General features: G+C 40.4%; 1 protein-coding gene across 1 annotated transcript in view; it reads left to right on the top strand.

The window, feature by feature from the left end:
* The window catches only part of GRIK2 (glutamate ionotropic receptor kainate type subunit 2), a 531,656-nt gene that overhangs the window by 490,812 nt on the left and 19,326 nt on the right, over nt 1-21,518 (top strand). Inside the window, exon 15 of the mRNA XM_063124850.1 lies at nt 20,994-21,244. Within this exon, the coding sequence (XP_062980920.1) occupies nt 20,994-21,244 (251 nt within the window). The remainder of the gene's footprint in view (nt 1-20,993; nt 21,245-21,518) is intronic.

Genomic DNA, 21,518 nt, shown 5'->3' with positions numbered 1-21,518 from the left:
GAGAACTTTATTTCCTAAAAATGACTATAGATGAGCTACTGTCAGTTCAGGTGCAATATATTTTGCTGCCTGAGGTGAAAGACAAGATACCATCTCCTGTTGTATGAATACAAATCAAATGGGCTGCCAGTTTAATCTTTCTTTATACTGCCGCGGGGGCAGCATCCTCTGCCACATCTGAAGGTTGATAGGTAGCTTAGAAGGCACACACTGTTCTCTGCCCTCCAACACCTTGCTACTACCTCCCAGCATCTGATGTCTGAAGCAACCACCTCATTTTACCTAATGGCTGGGCCGGCCATGACTACTGAGAGTGAGGTCCTGGTTGTTTAGTTGCTTGACTCTTCCATATGTGTGCCAGATTTGGTCACCAAAAGCACTAGACAGCTGTTCTTAATGATCTATCCCCTTTCTGCTGGAGGAGTAAGCCCATGCCTGAACAGCCTCCAAAATTGTTTTAAGTTAAAAAATTGTTTATTGTGGGAATGGGTTTTGCTGTTGTTATATTTTATTATAGCATTTATTCTTTTACAGTATAATCTAGCTTGATGACTGGTATATATATATATATATACGCACACACACACACACATGTGTTCCTCTCTCTGAGTGCTGATTCACACATGCATGTACAATACATCATTTAATATATCATCACTTAGAGCTTCTCTACATTCAGCAAAAAAACTCACACTTTTATTGGAATTTCTTCTTCCAGAGTCTTTTGGAGTTCACAATGGGCTCCTTTAGATGGTCAACCCATGATTTGGAATTGAAAACTTCCTTTTTCGGCAATCTTCTCTATGTTCAATAAAACAGTGCTGTCTAATGGCTGTGTTATAGCGCTATGGCAGCATTACACACTGCCGATATGCCATGTTTTAGAAGTGGGATAAAAGGGGGGAAAGCACTGGAGATGTCCTGGAGATTGATGATGTCATATAAAGGACCCGCAAATTTCCATGAGTGACCATTCATGAGTGTGCAATAAATGGTTCATGTAGAGAAGCTCTTGGTGACTAAAGGCAGTACACGGTATGGACTATGTGCCGCTACCTCTAAAAGCAGCAGTTCCACATCTCCTCTTCCCTTCTCACTCACTCAATAAAGCTGTATCTAGTAAAAAGAAAAAAAAGAAAAAAAAAGAATATGATATGATGTCATTGCACAGAGATTTTCCCCATCCTTGCCAATGACAGACAATGAAACAGAGCAATGATGGGGAAGTTCTCAACCTGATGATGTTTTCTTTTGCTGAACATTACTGGAAGAGAGGAGAAAAGGTTAGGATAAGCTAGTGCTTACCCCCTCCCCCCAGCATCCATATATTTTCTGTATTATCTTGTTCCACTTTTAATATAAGCAAATGAACTGCATCCTCTGAAAAAGATTGCACTGGAAGGAAGGAAGTCATGTTCAGAAAGTTTAGTCAGCTGTGTTTGATTTATGATAACTTTTTCATAAACTGCAGTTATCACTTCAATTTGCGATCATGATGTAATAAACATGCACATAGGTACTCCGTGTTCTGGAGTGCAGTATCAGAGAATTTGTATCATGGGGATATTTCATTTAATTTCATTTTTCTGCATTCAGTAGCCAGTGGCTCATTTCGGACAACACGTTAGTCAAAACAGTGTGAAAACTCCACACAACAGTTGAGTTTTTAGGGGGTATGTTCCACACAACATGTTCTAACTCTACTGTTATGTGACTGTGGGCTACTGTCGAATTGAGTAAAATCCATCATGACGTTTGACAGTTCCTCCGCCCTTTCTCCTCCCCTAGTCCTCCTGATTATATCCCATCAGCCATTGCTGCAAAAAAACAATCTTGGCAGCTCTCATGGAGTGGCACTCACTGCTTTTGCCGCTTTTGCCAGGGACCTCTGTACCCATTACAAAAAGTCAACTCAGTGCAACAGAAAACTCCACAGAGCCCGCCACACAATACTCAACACAATGATTGTGCAGGAACTCTTCTCTGCATAGCGTGGATATTCTGCGTGGAGTGTTTTCCAAAAAAAGCTCCACCGTTGCATGGAGTTTTCCCACCAGACAACACATTTTTTCAATGGTGGTGTAAAAACTCCACCATGGAGTTCTAAAACCACCAGTGAGAAATGTATTGTCTGAACTGAGCCTGTGAGAGGAATTTGTTTCATTACCAGAAGAGGCAGGATTATGGGTCAGCTAACCCTTTCTTCCCTTCATTTTTTGTTTTGTATGCACTTTTGACCATCACTGGACAAAATCATTTGTATTAATTAAGTACAGGCTTTTTTTTTTTTTAAGATATGTAACTGATCTGACCATCTGAAATAGGATTGGGCAGCTTGCAACCCTCCCAATGTTTTGGTCTACAACTAACCTCATCCCTCATCATTGGCTTTGATGGCTAGGGCTGAAGGGAGTTGGCAAGTTGTGCCCAAAACATCGGGGGGGGGGCAAGTTGCACACACCTGATTTAAAATATAGAGTACATCTAAAGTACTAACCATTTCTGCCCCCCACCCCAGAATAAAAACAGGCAAAGATAAATTGTGGTTGAAAATATTAGCTGTTCTTAGCTGTATTGGATCATCATGATCAACTGGCAGATACAGCAGCATGCCCCCCCCAAATATATATATACACATGCACATGTTGCAAACCATTATTCAAATTGTTTAACTCAATATGGGGAAATATTATATTCAGTTATATGGCTCATGCTGTTAAAATAGCAGGCATGGAACTAAATGTTTTTCTGCTAAAAATAGATTCAGGGCTCCCTATCAGAAAGCAGCTATCAAGTAACCAGAACATGTTAACTATCATATTATATTAAAAGATCAATTACTCCCAATTCATAATGACTACTGATCACAATAATTCATGATATTAGAAAAGTTTGACTACGGGGGTGGTAAATGAAAGTTACACCAGAGCTCTGAGCATTTAGAGAGCATTCATTTATTTGTATTTGTGTTTTTAACTTGTTGGTTGTTTTATGATGGTTTTAATTTTTGTGAACCGCCCAGAGAGCTTCGGCTATTGGGCGGTATAAAAACGTAATAAATAAATAAATAAATAAATAGAATGAAATATTAATTTGACTTTGCAGTGAATTTGAATAATCATTGTCATCACTGTTTTCTTCATATATCTTTTGAATGGACACCCAATGTGTAAGTGCCAGTTGGGCCACCCATAGTTATGGTTGGGAATACCATTTGTCCGACCCCCCTCAAATTTTGCACATGGAGAGCTATGGTAATTTGCTAACGAGTTGCCTAATTTTGGTGCATAACAAAGCTTATTACGGGACATTATAGAGAAAAAGTCCTTTGAGACATAGGTCTGTGGGGAGTTCTAGTATTTTTTTTTAATGTGAAAATTCAAGAAAAAATAGTGAAAAGATGTGAGCACTCAGGCTGTTGACTGATAGGTACCAGAGCCCTGTGCTTCAACAGTCACGTGTGCATCCCAATGGGGTCCTGGCCTTCATCATTTGCCACACATGTGCTGGCCCCTATGTCCAAGCGCCGTTGTGATTTGAAAGAGGGCTGGCGCAATGGTTGAAAAAAGTAATTTCCCAGGTTTTCTGTGCTCAGTTCAACTATAACTTATGAACCACCATAGGTTTTGCCTCTGATAAATAAGGCATGGGTTGGTAGGCACTACGGCAAGACTGAGACAGGAATACTACTGCTTTTAAACAGTTTGTAACACTATTGGTGCCCATAACACACTACATATACAGTTTTCAAACCATTTTCAAAGTGTCACATCTTGCTTGGTGTAGATCTGGCCTGGGATGGGGGTTGGAATGTGGGGATGGCAATCAGGGTGTGGGGTGATGCTGCTGCAATAGGGATGTCAGTGGCAACAGCAGCAGCAATAGTAACACAGCGGTAACATAAGAACATAGGAAGTGCCATGTTGGTCCATCTAGTCCAGCACTCTGTTCACACAGTGGCCAACCAGCTGTCGACCAGGGACCAACAAAGCAGGTCATGGTGCAACAGCAGCATCCCACCTATGTTCCCCAGCAACTGGTACATATCCCACCTCAGGCTGCAGGCAAGCTAGCACAGTACTGCTGTTATGATTATGGCAATATTGGCAACAACAAGAAAACTCTTGTTGTTGCCCAAAATATAAACACTGTGGAAGTTAAATAGGCTTTGACATTCTGTTATAAATTCATTCTCTTCACCTCACAGCCTTAACATCTGGATTATAGTCCAGCCGGGGGGGGGGGGAGAGAAAATGGATAAGAGGTTGAACCACTGATATCAGCAGAGCCGAATAAGTCTATCGTTTGGACAAGGCAATGGCCATGCCACAAATGTTACTTACATCTTGCAGCATGTAAAATTCTCGGAAAAGCTTCATGCTGTCAGCCTATGTAAAAGCTGTACAGCATCTATCAAAAGAAAAAAAAATCTGAATGAAATGCACAGCCTTCCAGCAGAGCCACAGTGGCCATGGACTCTTAGAATCAGCATACTCATGTAAGTCAGAAATTTAGCCTACAACCTGGAGGTTTACACATGGCTTGTGTCTAGGATTAAATTTTCACCATGTTTTGTATGAGGTTCTATGAAAGTTCTATGATGGGTGTGTGTGTGTGAGTGAGAGAGAGAGAGAGTTCCACTTTAGACTTCCACTTCCCTTTTTGTTTTGTATATTGTTATAGTATTTCTTTTCCAATACAGTTATTTGTGTTATCTGTACCAAAACAGGTATATTGTGGACTTGGAGAGATGGAGCAGTTGGTAGCTTGTAATAATATACATTTATTTAGATTTGCTTCCTTTACTCAATGGCGTTGTTGTCACTATTTTCTCTTGGAAGCATTAAAACATCTACTTAGATGTCATGTTATTTGTTTATTATTTTTATTTGGGGGGTGGCATTTTATTCATTATTTTATTTCAGCCAGCCAAGAGCCCATGATTACAGTGCTGTTTGGAATGAGCTCATTTTGAAGACGCGTCTCGTTTGTAGGGTTTTATCAGACGTAGCATCTAGAAAGAGGTATTTCACACTCCGCTCCTTTAAATTAAAGGCTTCACTACAGAAAAGGGGTTTCAGGCAATAATTTATGATCTGCTGCTTCGTACCTCTGCTAAGGAACATGACTTCATGAATTATTTATATTTACCCAAGCCATTAACAAGTGCATTCGAATGCTGCTGTTCTATCTTTGTCTGAGGATCCCTCGCTTCAAGTGGGCTTTAAACCCACCATGTGATGCCGTGCGATATTTAATTGCAATGCAATGGCCAGTAATAAACTGTTTAGGTTACTCAGTCTGCATTACTTGTCTTCCAACTCCTGGGAGTGATTGGAAACTTTTATGTTTTTATGACACTGAATGGCGCAGTGCCAGGCTCGGCTTTTCAGGGATTCATTTCATTATTTACTGTGGTGCCTAGCTTTAATCCAGACGAAGGCAATCTGATGCCCTCCAGATGATTTGGACTACAACACCCATGATCCCTGATGATGGGCCATGATGGCTGGTGCCTATGGGGGTTGTAATGCAAAACATCTGTAGGGGACCAGGTTGTGTACCAATACATTAATTGTTTGCTCTATAATTTGAAGTATGTCCCTATGTTTACCAGTTCATTAGAGATGTGTGACATATAAGTTATTTTTCTTTTCCATTATTTCCCGCCTTTCTTGTTTTATTTTTACACATGAACAGCCTAAAAGTATTATCTTGAAATCTTCAGAAAGCCATTTAAGGCAATAATTTTTGTATGAATTTCTCATAAGCAGCATGTATCTGTGGAGAAGGATACTTATAGATTAAGTCCATAGATAAAATAACTAGTGAAAATCTGGTTTACACCCCAAAGAGGAGACACATTAGTATTGGGGGCTTATATTTCTCAAACAGCAATTCTCTCCACCATCAGGTCACTGTTGGGGAAAATAAGTAGTTTGTACAAATTCCTCCACAGCAGATAAATGCAAGCATGAGTTTTGAATCTTCAATGCAGTTTATTTAGAGAAGTTCTTCAAAACAAAACAACCAGGCTTCTAGCAGCAAATTATAACAAAGCAATTGTCTCACCATTAATCAAAGTAAGCATAACAGCTTTATGGTTCTTCTTGGCAAAAGTTGGCTTTGCATCAAAACAGCATACTCCTTTCTCTGGCAGCAGCTTATGCCATACCCTCAAACCTCCACTGGCTGACTGCATATTGCTATGGAAGAGTGAGCCTTATACGCCCTTCACTCAATCACCAACAGGTGTGCTGAGCTTGCAAGTCTTTGCCAATAATCTGCCTTAATTACTGTTAAGGTTAACATGAAAACCTGACAGTCACATGACAGAAGAGTCCACTTTTTAAAAGGAGGAGAATTCAAAAAATAATTTGTGATTGGGATCTGTTGTTCGAAGAAGAAAAAGCAAACGTATACCAGACATGATCAACCTCTTTCATGTGCTTTAAATGTTTGTATCCCAACAAGGTCTCATAACATTCCTGTAGGCTCTTCAGAGTCAAAAAGAACTATTGGCAATGCTCGTAGGAGTTGCAAGAACTGCGATAGCTAGAGCTTGGAAAAATGCTGAATGTCTTTCATTTCAGAAATACTTAGAATATGGTCGATTCCACTGGCAGAGAAATTAACCAGTCATTTCCATATGGCAAGAGAGGAAATAAAAGAAGATAACTTTGTAGTAACTTTTATATACAGTTATGACAGCTGTCTATCTTTTGTGGGCTGTAATAGGATGTCAGTGTAAGTCAAAGGTCCCTACTAGTCAATCTAAACTCCACTCCAAAGGGGGAAATAGAAGACAGAAGATTTTACTCAGTATGTGGTACCAGAACTTGTAATGACTGTATTATATACTTTCCCATCTCTAGGGATCAAGCTTGGTAACAAAAGTTGAAAAACCCCTCAAAATGATACACATAATACCCAGTTTTTAAAATACATTTATTAAGAACTTGTGAAAAAAAAAACCACCATCCCCTTTTAACACCAACCATTAAAATCCAATTCAAAGAAGAAAAACTGACAACCCTTCCAGAAAATCGAGGGCATAAATTGGGATCACATATCAGACCAAGGAAAAGCTTTAAACAAACAAACAAACAAACAAACACTAAATTAAAATAAGAACTTGCCTGCACATAGAAAAGATACAACTGAACGTAGATAGATATTAGGCAAGTATAGTGCATAGCCAATATCCCTGAAAAGTTACTCTTAAATATATAAACCTCACAAACAATATTGTCTTAAAACTCAACAATTGGACCAAAAGTTTCCAGTAGAGCAACAAATGTATTAAAACATGTTACATTTGTCTATGGAAACACCCAGACAAAAGATAGCATAAAGGGATTACTCTGAAAGATTTATCCCATAATGCATTAGGGTTTTCTTTTCTTCTTCTTAGAAACTTTTCAGCACTTGCAAATAAAGAGATTACTATTTGTCAGCTCTTTACCCATCTCTCATACTTTCTTTACATGTTTTGCTAATTCCCTATCATCACATTGCAGCAACTTTTCTATGCATATGGATATAGGTTTTACTCAGTTTCTGCTTCTCTTCATACTAAACTCTGAATAGCCTGCTTAGGGTCAAACTAGACGTGGCATAAAAAGATATGATCATATTTCACAACTGTAGAATTTTTTGTTGTTAAGTAATTGTGAGGGCCCCCATTCAGAAACAGGAATGTCATAGACTGATAGGGATTAACACTTTCTCCCACACTTTAGCTGTGATGAATCCCCTTCCAACCTTTCTATTTGGTATAGAAGGGAAGCTGCTATTGGTCAAGATTCTGATTGGGAATCCGCTAACCCCTCCGGCTGCTGTTTAACCACAACGGAACCAACAGATATGTGGAATGTGCTCATGCATTTCATGGATAATCTAGTATGGCCCTCATTTTTATACACATCTCTGAGGTAAAAGCTTAGCACTTATATTTTTAGCATATTGCCCCATTTCCCCCTTAGCTTTGATATGCTCTTAACAGTAGTCAAAGCACATTTGTGTTCAAATAGTTTGAACCAGCTATGTGAAATGAAGCTGTTATCCTTAAAAATTTGCACTTTTTCAAATTTTTCAATGGAGTTTTTCATTTTTTTAAAAAAAAATGCATGCAAAAATGCACAGGTTAGAGCAAATAATGTTCAAATATGCATTATATTTGGAAAACTGCTTGCAAAATATGTGTATAAATTCAAAGTTCAGGACTACCTAAATGTAGGGAATAAAGAACTTGTGTGGTGCTCACCCAATGAGTTCGCTTAGCCGTACTTGCCTGGCAAGTTTTTTCCAAGGCAGGGGAAATTGTGCACTATCAGGGCACCCAGAAAGCATGCTTTGCCTCCCCCATCACAGCATCAAAGGCCCTATTAATGCAAGATTAAGAGGGCCTTTTAGGGCATGATTTGCATGGGTGGGGGGACGGACATGATTTCCTCAAGGCTTCACACCATTAGAGTGGAGGGGGGAAATATGCAATTTCCTTCTCCTCCCACCCTGGGCCAATGGACACCTCAAAGGCCCTGTTAATAGGGCCTTTGCGGCCCCCATCAACAGGGTGGGGGGAGAGAACCACAATTTCCCCAAGGCTGGGGAAATTGCATATTTTCTCCCTCTATTCTAGCATTAACATAGCAGGCAAAAATGGCAAAGGGAGTGCAGGTCAGGCACCCAACTGCTCTCAAAAGCTCGAGAGCAGTTGAGCATGGGCTGTCCTGGCACTGGACATCTCTGCCTGGGCCCATGACGGCCAGACGCAGAGGCATGCACTGTCCCTGCAGGTCCTGGCAGATTTTCGCCCCAATGCTAACTGAATGTAAGTGTTGAGAAATTCTCAGTTTGAGACGAACCCTATGTAAGCTTGGAAAAATGAGAAACTATGAGAAACTGAAATGGACATATTCATCTATCCCTATATGAAATTGCAAAGTCACAGAATGGTTGTTTTAAAGGTGTATCCAGAAGGCTGACACACAAGAAGCACCTATATATCATGAGACAGTATCCTATATTATAACAAGGAAGGAAAGCTTTGCTTGAAAATAATTTGGCTCAGAGAATTGCCTATTGGGAGATCTAACATGAGAGGACAGGAAGCAAGATGTAAGGAAGGAGGAGAACTGTCTAGGCTTAGAGAAAGCTTTGCAGCAGTTGTATATGTATGAGTTGTGTAAATCTGTTGGAGGTTAACCTGAGCCTCACTGGCTTGACACAGGCCTTAGCTAGACCTAAGGTTTATCCCGGGATTGTCCCGGGGTCGTCCCTGCCTGATCCCAGGATATCCTGTGTGTCATTTATATGAACAGGGATGACTCCGGGACGATCCTGGGATAAACTTTAGGTCTAGCTAAGGCCATGACGTTGTGGCAGTGAAAGTGGCTCCTCTTCTTCTGCATGAAGCCCGGCAACATTGACATTTTGGGAAGTCCCAACCCAACAGCTATCAATGGGCGCACTCACCTTGCTTTTCAGCATCTGAATGCACCGGGGCGGAACAGGGGACAAATAATCTGATAGGATCGATAAGGCAACTATGTTCCTGTTTTGAGAAGATTCTGAATTAAGAAAATGAGCATTGTTCATGTGTTGCTTTGGAACAGAAGGACCACATACATTTTTATATCCTTCCCCTTGGAGATAATAAATATGAGCTTGCACTCACTGCATAGTCTGCATGCCAAAAGAGAAGCTGCTAGCGAGCTATTGCTATAGCTTTTGCTAGCATGAAAAGAAACTAGGAAACCAACATTACCTTTTATTGCTGCTCTGAGAAAACCAGTGGTTACATGCGAACTGGGAAATGCAGCAGATGAGCTGATCAGAGATCAGCCTATTGAGCAAACAATTCTGCATCACGCAAGAGAATGCTTGCTTTTAGAACAAGATGGAAAATAATAATGAGGATATGGGAGACCTACTTCAAGTTGTAGGTCCACTGCTCGAATGCAGAGGGGAAATGTGGACAAAAGCTTACAAAGGAAAAGGAAAAGAACTACAGCCCCAGCAAACTTGGAACATCTCAAGCTACTCAAGATGTCCTGCAAAGACAGCTGAGTGCAGACATTGTAGAATGAATGGACATTTTGCTGCGATATGCCAGTGCAGCTAGTCTAGGGAACAAGTAATTATTTACCACAATACAATTATGGTACCAGATGTTACTGTTTGGGGTGTGGACAGAATCACTTCCAGAGATCACTTCTCAGCCTTTTGGCTAAGATCAGGTGCAGAATCACTTCCAGAGATATTGCAGAAACGCATGACTTGTGTGTAGTTAATACTTCTGCCACAGCCACATGAAAATCAGAGGCGTTTGATCCGGATGCTGATTTAGCACTGTAGTTCAATCTACTTGCATTCCTTTGAACATTTTTGCCACTTAATAAGCACTGCACTTCATGTGCTATTCCTGTCCAAGGCCACATGCTTGGAGCTGTGGCTTTTAGGGCATGTTGTGTGTCTCTGCAGAGCTCTCCATGATATACACTCCTATACTTGAAATATGCTTATTTTAAGCATTCGTCCTCAGAGCACTTAATGGGCACATAGCTTGCTCTCAGCTAAGCTCTCTCGCAATTCAAACACCTGACTCAGCTGTGACTAAGGACTGTTTTGAGAACATGGCTGTGCACATGGGTTGGTCAGACTACAAAGTTAAAATGAGACATGATGTGACACCTATTATTACTGAAGTTACAATGCTTGCTTTTTCCTGTCGGAGTCCAGAGCTACTGTATCAGAGGAGCTTAAGAACCTAGTACAAAAAGACATTTTTGAAGAGACTGACTCATCTGAATGGATTTCACCTCCGGTAATAGCGAAGGATGGAAGCATCCGGCTTTGTGTGGATTTTAGACAGCCTAAGAAAGATTTTATGACTGACAGCCATTGACTTCTATACAAAGAAATATTTGCAAAAGGCTGTTGAGAGGAGATGTTTTCTACCCTTGACTTGAAGAATACATATTATGATGTGTGAAGGCAACAATATCACAAAGCATGTATTAGACATGTCGGATGATTTTTCTTATAAATATGTTCCATATGGATAAACATCAGCACCCAACATCATTTAAAGAATGTCATCACTGGGCAGGATTGGATGGTATGGTGCGACTTGCTCTCCTATGAGTGGCAAGGACTAGGAGCATGCCTTTCTGTGTGGTAAGGAGTAAGAGTCCCACTTCTGATGCCACCAGCCACCCGCCACCCAAGCAGAGGCATGGTGCTTCAGTAAAATGCAGATTGTTTAGGAGTATTTTGCACACTTGACTTCCTTTATAAATATCAAGAATCAGATGTACAAACTGAGCCTAATCACATATACACTATTTTATTATTACCTATGGAGGGCTGGCATAAGATGCAGGGCAGGATCATTTGGCGAGATGGACATCGTATGACTATTTTGTATACTCTGAACCACTTTGGACGTAATTTATTTTGTGTAAAAGTGGCATAAAAATTAAAGTCTAATCTAAGACAATCTCTTGCTTTCTATTGCTGCCACATGTATGAAAGCAATAGTGACCATATCATCAGTTCTGGTCCACTACTTCTTATGAATCAGTATGGAGTCCATTTTTATTTGGATGGTGTTGTTGTGTTTGGCAATACCCCTGAGTGTGAAAATAACATGTAAATGTACTAAACTGCACCTGAAACAGGCCTGAAGCTAAATTTGTACAAAAGTAAATTCAGACAAACAGTCTGAATTGTAATTCAGACAATTACAAACAGTAATTATCCAAGATGCTTTCAAAGCTTATATTCCTCTTTGGGAACACTCCTTCTTCATGGTGTGCAAAGTTAATCCAACTTGCTTCTGTTAAGAACTACTACTGAGAACTACTTTGAGAATGTTCAACATTGGTTTGGAAAGTAGTTTTGAGTCTGTGGACTGGTTTTGTCATATCCCCCAGCCTTGACCCATCATCTGCCTCCACAGAGGCAGAGGAGATTCCTTCCATTAACCCAAGTCCTGCTATGCCAAGGCCTTCCAGGCCAGAGGATGTGCTTCTACCTGATTCCTCAGATGCAGAGGACCCTCCCATTACCGACTTCACCAATACCCCCCCCCCCGCATAGGAGCCAATGGCCCTCTACGAAACAAACTGCTTTTCTGAGGGGTGGAGCTAACTGCAGGTCTCTTGCTGCTGGCCTTTAGAAAGCATATGACTGTTGCTGAGTCCATAGCTCACCTCGATTGAGTCTCATCTAACGTGGAGCTGGCCACAGTGCTGAAAGACCCTGCCTAGTCTAACCTTGCCTTGCTATTCAGCACACCCAGACCACATGACCTGACCTGATTGGATGTGGCCAGACTTGCCCCAAAAGGGCCCTTGGGTTGACCATCCTTTCTTGTATGTGCTTTGCTGATTTCAACACCTCTGGGTGCCTTGAACCAAGTCAGACAGGTCAGGTTTGATTGTAAATTCCTGTCACTTGCTTAGTTTCATACTGTGTATTGTGAGAAGTTGTGACTACTGATGCTTCTGATTATGGGCTGGGAGCCAAACTCAGTCAACCCCATGAGAACAACAAAGATAGGACTATTGCATTTATTTATTTATTTAAACATTTGCACCCCACCCTATATCACTGGCATTTCAGGGTGGCATACAGATAAAATCAGAACAATGTAAACATTGCTTCAAAATACCAACTGATGCTGAGAGAAAATATTCAATCAGGTGAAAAACCAGTTCCTTTTGTCTGGGTTACAAAAAATTAAAATGAAAACTTAAATATGTTATTTAACCAGTTATTCAAGCAGCTTAAACATGACAGCCCCTTGACAGCATTATTAACAACCAAAGGATTAACAAGAAATCATGTTGTTAGATGGATTGCAGGATTACACTTTTACTCTACCAAGTGGAGTCCAGGTTAGGAAGTCAAAACGGGACAGCTGGCTGCTTGTCTTGCTTATCTTTGTGAACACCAAATATTTCACTTGAAGGTGATGAAATACTTGCACTTGCTGCAAACATCAGGTTTAATCTTGGTTAGAGATACTGGTTTGAGGACAAATGATGGCTTGTGGCAGACCTAAAGCAGAAACTTGGCATACATCTCCAGCGATGTAAAAGAATGTCAGAGATGCAAAATTGTTTCTTTAAGTAGGTCATCTTGTTGTGTGGATATACTCTTAGGTTGACCTGAGACATCTTTGCCACATCCAAAAATAAGTTAGCCAGTAGAGGTTGGTGGTTCCAGTTTTGGTAGGGCTGTGAATCCATTCTGGGTTTTAATCAGAACCATATAGAACTCTAAAGGAACTATCCAAGGTGCTGAAACCTAACCCCAAAATACTTTCAGCACATCGGATAGCTTCTTTAGAGTTCTGGCTGGTTCTGACTGAAACGCAGAATGGATTCACAGCCCAATCAAAATCAGAGCCACCAACCTCCACTGTTGTTACCCTTTGGAAACTTCCTCCCATCCCCCCACCACTCAGGCATACTATGCAGTTCTTGCTCTTCCCACGATACTATTCATCCTATTTTAAAATAGAAAATTCCTTCATCCTAAAGAGTAGATAGTAAGCAACCAAGCAAACACCCCCTTTTCCTATTTAGCAAATATGGATTTAATGGCTGTGATTCAGCCTATCCATTTGTGTCATTATATGGTGCTTATAACAGCAGACTGGCTTGCAGCCTGTGTCCTAAAATAAAAATGATACAGATGTTCAGCTGCCCTCTGTGCCCATTCACCTCAAAATTGTGCTCCCAGGTGTTTTGTGTGAGTATTTCCACGTAGCTACAATGTTCTCAGTAGTTTAAGCAACAGCCTTGCTGCAATTACCTCTTTTCTATTGCTTTCAGATCCATTTTATGAATATTTGCAACACTCTCTGCAGAACTGAAAAGGGATGGGGTATAGAAGCAAGTAGTGGGTTCTGTGAATTTCTTAAATTTTTCTATTATACACCATTTTTAAAGACTTGCAAATTCCCATCAGCCCATTCCCTTAGCCTTAAAGGGATAGCCCTCTGGCCTGGAGCCTAGGACACCATTGCCCCAGTCATCTACAGTGTGCATTGCCCATGCTGGTAATCAGGCACGGAGGAGCATGAATCTCCTAGTGTAAAGGTAGCCTATTCATCAGAGAAAGGGTGCTTTCTTTGTGTCTGAGTCACAGGACTCCTTGCTAACAGGCTTTGGATCAGGCTCAGTATCAGGGCCTGGGTTCAGCACCTCTACAGCTTCTGCCAACGATCTTCCTCGTCCAGCACATTCCTCCTCTGTTTTAGATTACAGCCCTTGAATGTCAGGAAGAATAAAATGAATGAGAATTCATTCCCCCTTACAAATCAATTCCTTCGCACTTCCTTTAGCTGATTATTCCAAATGTTGCCATAAGCGACAGGATGTGTATTTTTTTTAAAAAAAAATCAGGATTGAAAGATGCATCACCATGTTTACTTGTAAGCTTGACCCTACTGCATGATTTGTGGTTGATCCGTATTTTGATTATTACTTATTTCCATAAATATCCTCAGTGGGTTGTGCCATATGCAGAGATAAAAGACATAATTCCTACCCACATGAACATGTCTAAAAACAGGTAAGTAAATAGGAACACACACACACACACACACACACACACACACACACACACACACACACAGCAGGGGAGGAAAGAGAACTGTATTTATACAACTGTAGGTATTTCTCTAGTTGGAACATCCTCCCAAACAATTCTCCAGTCATATATCCTCAAAATGCCTCAGCTTGCACTTTAAGGGGGGAAAGGGTTATGTAGTACAAATAAGCATTTCTGAAAGATATCTCTCTCTCTCTCTCTCACGCGCACACACACACACACACACACATCAAATGTTTTACAGTTAAAATTGTTGTTGTGCCAAACCATGACCCTACTTTAACGAAATTCTTTACTCCCTGCAAAACAGGGATTGTTGTTTTTCTGTTTTTTTCACAGGAAGGGAGAGAATTTTGAGGAATTTTCTCACTTAGCAGAGTGGAAGCATTCCAACTGCATTTAAGTGAAGGATGTGGCTAATGGGTCTTCTTTCTGGTTTTGTTTTGTTTGTTTTTACTTTAAAAAAATCCCTTCCCGCAATTGCAGCATTGCCGGCCTCCTAGCAGAGAGGCTTTTACCCACAAGTACTTCCTGGAATGCTCGGAGATCACCTGTTGCACAGCCTCCTGAGCATTCTGGAGCTGCTGTCCAGCTAAAAGCCTTTAGGAAAGAATCCTGTACTGCTGTGAGTAAAACTGGGGCTTTGAGAAGACTCCCTTCAAAATTCCCCTCTCCCAGGTTCTTTCACTGGGATATTCATTTTATCCCTAGCCCCCACCCCCACCCCAAATTGCCGAAAATGACAGCCTCAAAATTCAGCACAGGACTGGTTAAAATGCTAAATCTTGCAAACATTTCTAATGCAAGCTTTGGATTGTGTTTCTGGTTTTTGTTTTTGTTTTGTTTTCCTGTTTTTAAACTCAGGCACCCTGATTTTGTGCCTGAGAAGCAGGGCAAAACCTATGCCAATAATAATAATAATAATAATAATAATAATAATAATAATAATACATTATTTCTTACCCGCCTCTCCCTTTGAATTGAGGCGGGGAACAACATCAAATACAAAATTACTATAAAATACATAAAACTGATTAAAAACCAATAAAATTAATACATTATTAAAATAACAGCCAGACATCTTAAAATTTGACTGGGTAGGCCTGCCGGAAGAGATCAGTCTTTATAGATTTTTTAAATTCAGAAACACTGTTAAGTTGGCGAATCTCTCCCCTTCTCCTTTAGGTGTGTTGAAGACATTTCCTTTTAAACAAGCATTTGACTTTGCTATTGGTTAATTTCATTTGCTGATGGGTTTTGTACATTCTGCATTTTGTAAGCCACCTTGAACATCTCCTTCCTCAGAACAGAAAATTATTATTATTATTATTATTATTATTATTATTTATTTATTTATATAGCACCATCAATGTACATGGTGCTGTACAGATAACACAGTAAATAGCAAGACCCTGCCGCATAGGCTTACAATCTAATAAGTTGTAGTAAACAATAAAGAGGGAAGGAGAATGCAAACAGGCACAGGGAAGTGTAAACAGGCACCGGGTAGGGAGAAGCTAACAGTATAGAGTCAGAACAAACTCAATATTTGAAGGCTATAGGGAAAAGAAAAGTTTTTAGCTGAGTTTTAAAAGCAGTGATTGAGTTTGTAGTTCTCAAGTGTTCTGGAAGAGCGTTCCAGGCGTAAGGGGCAGCAGAAGAAAAAGGACGAAGCCGAGTGAGGGAAGTGGAGGTCCTAGGGCAGGCGAGAAGCATGTTCTTACAGAAAAAAAATAGATCTTATGGGGAAAATGTCTCTGACTGCCCCAGCCCCATAGCTGATGACACTGCCCTTGCATGGTGACATTCTGCCATATCAGAGAGCTTTGGCTATTGTGTGGTATAGAAATGTAATAAATAAATAAATAAATAAATAAATAAATAAATAAATAAATATCAAAACTGAGTTGTAAAGCACATTCCTTGCAGGTATAAAGGTCCAGGGTTCATCTATATCCAGTTAAAAGGATCTCAGCAGGCCTTGAGAAAAGTCCTGTGTGAATCATTGCAGATTTGTGGGTAGTTAGAAAAAAGACTGTGGGGCTCTGTGCAAGGGTCTGTCTGAGTATAAGGCAGTCCCATATGTGGGAACGGATGGGGGTCTTTAGCACATGTATTGGTTGTGAGGTTGGGATCAGATCTTGGTGCTGGCATGAGGATGCTACGGAGGGATGTCAGGGTCTTGTAGTGGAGTTCCTGATCATCAAATCTTGGACCTACTGAAGACAAAGCAAACATATGCTCCACCATTAAGCTACAAGGCCTCCATCTTACCCAATGTGTAGAGTTAGCAATATTGTTAATAATGAAATGGAATGAGGGTAAGGGAGCAATAAATTTTAGAAAAGAAGTAAAAAACAACTAGGAACAGGGATAGAGCCTTTGCCATATATGTAAGACATTCTCCACTAGGAGAGAGATATGAGGATCTCTTCTCGATCCTCCCAGAGTGCAGGACACGGAATAACGGGCTCAAGTTAAAGGAAGCCAGATTCCAGCTGGACATCAGGAAAAACTTCCTGACTGTTAGAGCAGTACGACAATGGAATCCGTTACCTAGGGAGGTTGTGGGCTCTCCCACACTAGAGGCATTCAAGAGGCAGCTGGACTACCATCTGTCAGGGATGCTTTAGGGTGGATTCCTGCATTGAGCAGGGGGTTGGACTCGATGGCCTTGTAGGCCCCTTCCAACTCTGCTATTCTATGATTCTATGATTGTCCTGGTTTACAGAGTGGCAATAGAGATTTGATGGTTCATTGTTTCCTTTGTTTTCTCACTAAACATGTTCATGTTCTAGGGATGTGCAAAAAAATCATCAGACGAGCCATGAACCCAACACCAATATCCTGACCTTTGGGATATTTGGACTACATCTGAATCTGAAGCAACTTGGGCTCAAGGAGGTCCAACCCAAAACTTCAGAACTGATTTTCAGACTGGGCTTTGCGTGTGTTTTTGTCTCAATTTAATACATTTTGAACCTCCCTCAAACCCAACATAAAAGGAAAATACCAGGGACAGGAGAGAGAGGAGGAGAAGGTTTCTGACAGTTCTTGATTAGAAACTGGGAAAGACTCTACTAGTGCTCTGCAATCTGAGTGCTTTTGGGAGAAACCTTAAGGCTATCAGAAGCTGTTTTAGTGCTTTTCATGATTCCATGCTAGTTTACTCTCTTAAGAGCAGCAATGATTAAAGAACTTCTGCAGCCATATGAGGCTTGACAGACAATTACTAGGACCAGGGCCATTTATGTGATGGCTCCCACCTTCTGTGATCCTCTTTCATAGCTCTTTAAGAAAGCATCTGCCTGAATGTTCCCTTGGCTAGTTATTTTAATACTGTTCAAAGGAGGAGTGTGTTTTATGAAACGTTTTATAATTGGGTGGTTTTTTTTAAAAAAAATGAAATGTTTTATAATTGGATTACACACACACACACACACACACACACATTACTGTGAGGTAGTGATTTTAATGTACCTCATGTTCAGGTGATGAAAAAAGGTAGGGTATAAGTTGTTTTTAATTCATAAATATGTATTATTATTTATTAATAATTATGTGGGGGGGTACCCTTCTGTGAAACCACAGGGTGGCATACAAGAAGATAAAGACATCAATATAAAATTGTAATAAAATAAACACAAAGTGGAACATTTTAACAATTTGGCAGAGCAGAAATTAAGATGGCATTTATTCTTCTTAGCCTCTTCTTATGAACCACTCTCTTCTGGTTATTAGTGTGAAGTATTGAGTAGGCCAAACAATGTAGTACCTATCTAAGCTACTAATTAAAAGCACACACAACCCCTCTTCTCTACTGTCATTTTAATTTAAAGCATACACCTTCTAGGCAGGAATTGTAACACTTCTGTGTTTTAACAGTATGCAACCAGTCATTAATAGTAGTAGTTGTAGTAAGCACTTTTAGCAACTAAGCGCTTGTTGAGAAATGAGTTTATCTGCCATCTAAATGCTCCAAAGTGGTTAAATAGTTTCTCAAAGCAAGACACAAAAATAGACAAGTGGAACGTACAGCTATGTAGCAGCTGTAACCTATGGAAAGACCTTGAGCCTCTGCCATAGGGTAGTCACAAAATTATACAACCTCCTCTGCCCTGAATTCCTGAAAAGTTTGAAGGGCGTAATAGTATTAAGATTACCAAGTGACCAGGCCCTACTGATGGCCACTTCTCTGCATGATTGCTGTTCAGCTGACACCTGGTGACTTTTAAGCAAATATTGTTGCTTCCATCAAAAGTCTCACCATGCAAAGTGCTTATGTCAGTGATTATTCTCTGCCAAAAATAAAACTGTTCTATGCTCATATTATTAATTCATATAATTTGTAAAAATGTTGACTCTCTGGGCACCGCTACCCAAAAGGCCTAACAGCAATATCTCATTAAAATTAAGAACAAACTCTCTGCATAATAAATGGTCTTTCAGAAATAGTCATATTGGGCAGGGTGGGGGTGGGAAGATGGACATTGCACTTTATAGCATTTCATAACAAATTCCATGGGTAGAAACCAGCAGCATTTGTATTTGCATTTTGCCTGACTTCTCCACTCTAAATATCCAACTTTGCATCTAGTTTTAGACGTATTTAGAATAGAGCCCTTGAAATCAGTGGCACTAAATTTAGGCATGACTAAGTTCAGTACCATAGGTTTCAATGGGTTTACTCTATGTGTGACTAAATCTGGATCCAACCCCCAGAAAACAAGCACTGCTAAAGAATGGCAAAATTCTTCAACTTTTGAGCTTGAAGAACAGAATGTGTAAGAATGCCCCATAAAAATTCAGTAGAATCCACAACCACCATTAGACAGGGTGAGGTGGCCCCTAGAGGCAGTGGATGCTGGGGGTCAAGGAACGGTGCTCAGCCCTTTAACCCCTAAGCCACCCTGTTATCTTCAGGTTCCCATACCACTATTCAAGAAAGATTCAACTGTCAGTTGGTCAATTCCTATATGTGGAAAGGTGTGGGGAGGGCTCCATCTTATCCTTCACCTCAGGAGCAAAATGTCTTAAACTGGCCCTGCTGCCCAGATGTCAATGCACATTGCAGTGTGCCAGGCTGCTCCAGGCAAACTGATGTATCCAGCACCTTAGTTGTATTCAGTCTTGCTCCTGTCTAAGGCCCTAGTCTGGAATTCAATTCAGTGGGGCACTTATGTCAATACCTTTCCGTAAGTGGTTGTCCCACCAATTTCATTGTGCAAGTGGACACTGCAGTTATGCAAGAGAGATTTAGTACTTCCTAAGAAAACCCCCAAAATGAGCAGAAATGATCATTTCTGGTAGGAGGCAGGTTGGCGGAACTGTGCCAACCTGCGTCCTTCCAGAAATCAGTGTTTATGCTCTCTAAATTGTCATTGCGCAAAGTGGTGGTGACTGCTTGCCCAATGGAACTGGCAGGGTAGAAGAGAGTCACCGGGGTATAAGCACCCCATTGGATTCTGCCTCTAGTGCACAGGTTGCTGTTCAGAGAGACAGCATTGTGGCAGACTGGACATTTGTGCTGAACTACTATGGCAGACCCATTCAGCTTGCTGCTCTTCACACACTGGGAAGACCATGTCCAATGTTCATTAATGATGCTAAAATGGCAACCAAGGCATGTGCAGGAGGTGTGGCCTGCATCTAAACCAGGACCAGGTTAAGATATGTTGAGACCCGAAGCCATGTCAAGATTCAAAAGCCCCATACCATAAAAGAGAGAGAGAGTGAGAGAGAAGTGTGTTTCATAAATTATAATAGAAAGGGTAATGAAAAGGGATGCTTATAGTTAAACGTTAGAGTGTGCTTGTAGGTAAACAGTATTGGATAGCCTTCTTTGAAGAGGTGTATAAGAGCACTAATAAAGTAAGTTGATTAGAACTTCTCTTAAACTGGCTCTGGTCTGAGTTTATTGCCTCCAATACTAAATGCTGTGTTGCCATGCTTCCTCTATATGTCAACTAAATTAAGAAAACAAATATGTATTATATTAGAAATTGCTCTGGTTTAAATACGTTCAACAGAGTTGCAATTTCTAATATAATACATATTCATTTTCTTAATTTAGGGGCTCCTCATAATATGAGGCCTTAAGCCATTGCTTACTTGGCTTGATCTATACCCCTTAGGATCCAGCACTGATCTAAACCCTTTAGGATTGAAGAGAAGGAAATAAAGATATGAATAACATATCTAGTTATATGACAGTACACAAAGATTTCTCACCAGGTTAGGCTTCAAATAACTATGAAATAGGAGGATTATGAATAGGAGGATTATGAATAGGAGGATTATGAATAGGAGGATTCCTTTCAGAACATGCTTTTAGTAACCCATGTATTTCCTCTGCTCTCCTGCAGGGTCTCCATACAGAGACAAGATAACGATAGCAATTCTTCATCTCCAAGAGGAAGGCAAGCTACACATGATGAAGGAGAAATGGTGGCGAGGCAATGGTTGTCCAGAAGAGGAGAGCAAAGATGCCAGTGCCCTCGGAGTACAAAATATTGGTGGCATCTTCATTGTTTTAGCAGCAGGATTGGTACTTTCCGTCTTTGTGGCAGTGGGGGAATTTTTGTACAAATCCAAAAAAAATGCCCAGTTGGAAAAGGTAAATATTGCCCTTTTTGCATTTAATCCTGCAATTTTGGTCTAGGCGTAGTCCAATGGGAAACCAACTGAAAAGCCATTCTGATATCTTTCATTGTTTTGCTCACATCATTAAAGTTCATAGCACCGAAGCTTTCATCTTTACAACTTTTAATTTGTCTTCAATATTTTTAATTGTAGCCAGCTTTCAGGACAAGTGACTATTTCTCCTCTTATTCAAGCTTGAAAAAAGACACCCTTTTACTCCTCTAAGTTCACTGCAGTTAATTTTATGG

This window comes from Elgaria multicarinata, chromosome 4 (genome assembly GCF_023053635.1).
Source record: "Elgaria multicarinata webbii isolate HBS135686 ecotype San Diego chromosome 4, rElgMul1.1.pri, whole genome shotgun sequence".
NCBI lineage: Eukaryota > Metazoa > Chordata > Lepidosauria > Squamata > Anguidae > Elgaria > Elgaria multicarinata.
This window is presented reverse-complemented; position numbering and strand designations above follow the sequence as displayed.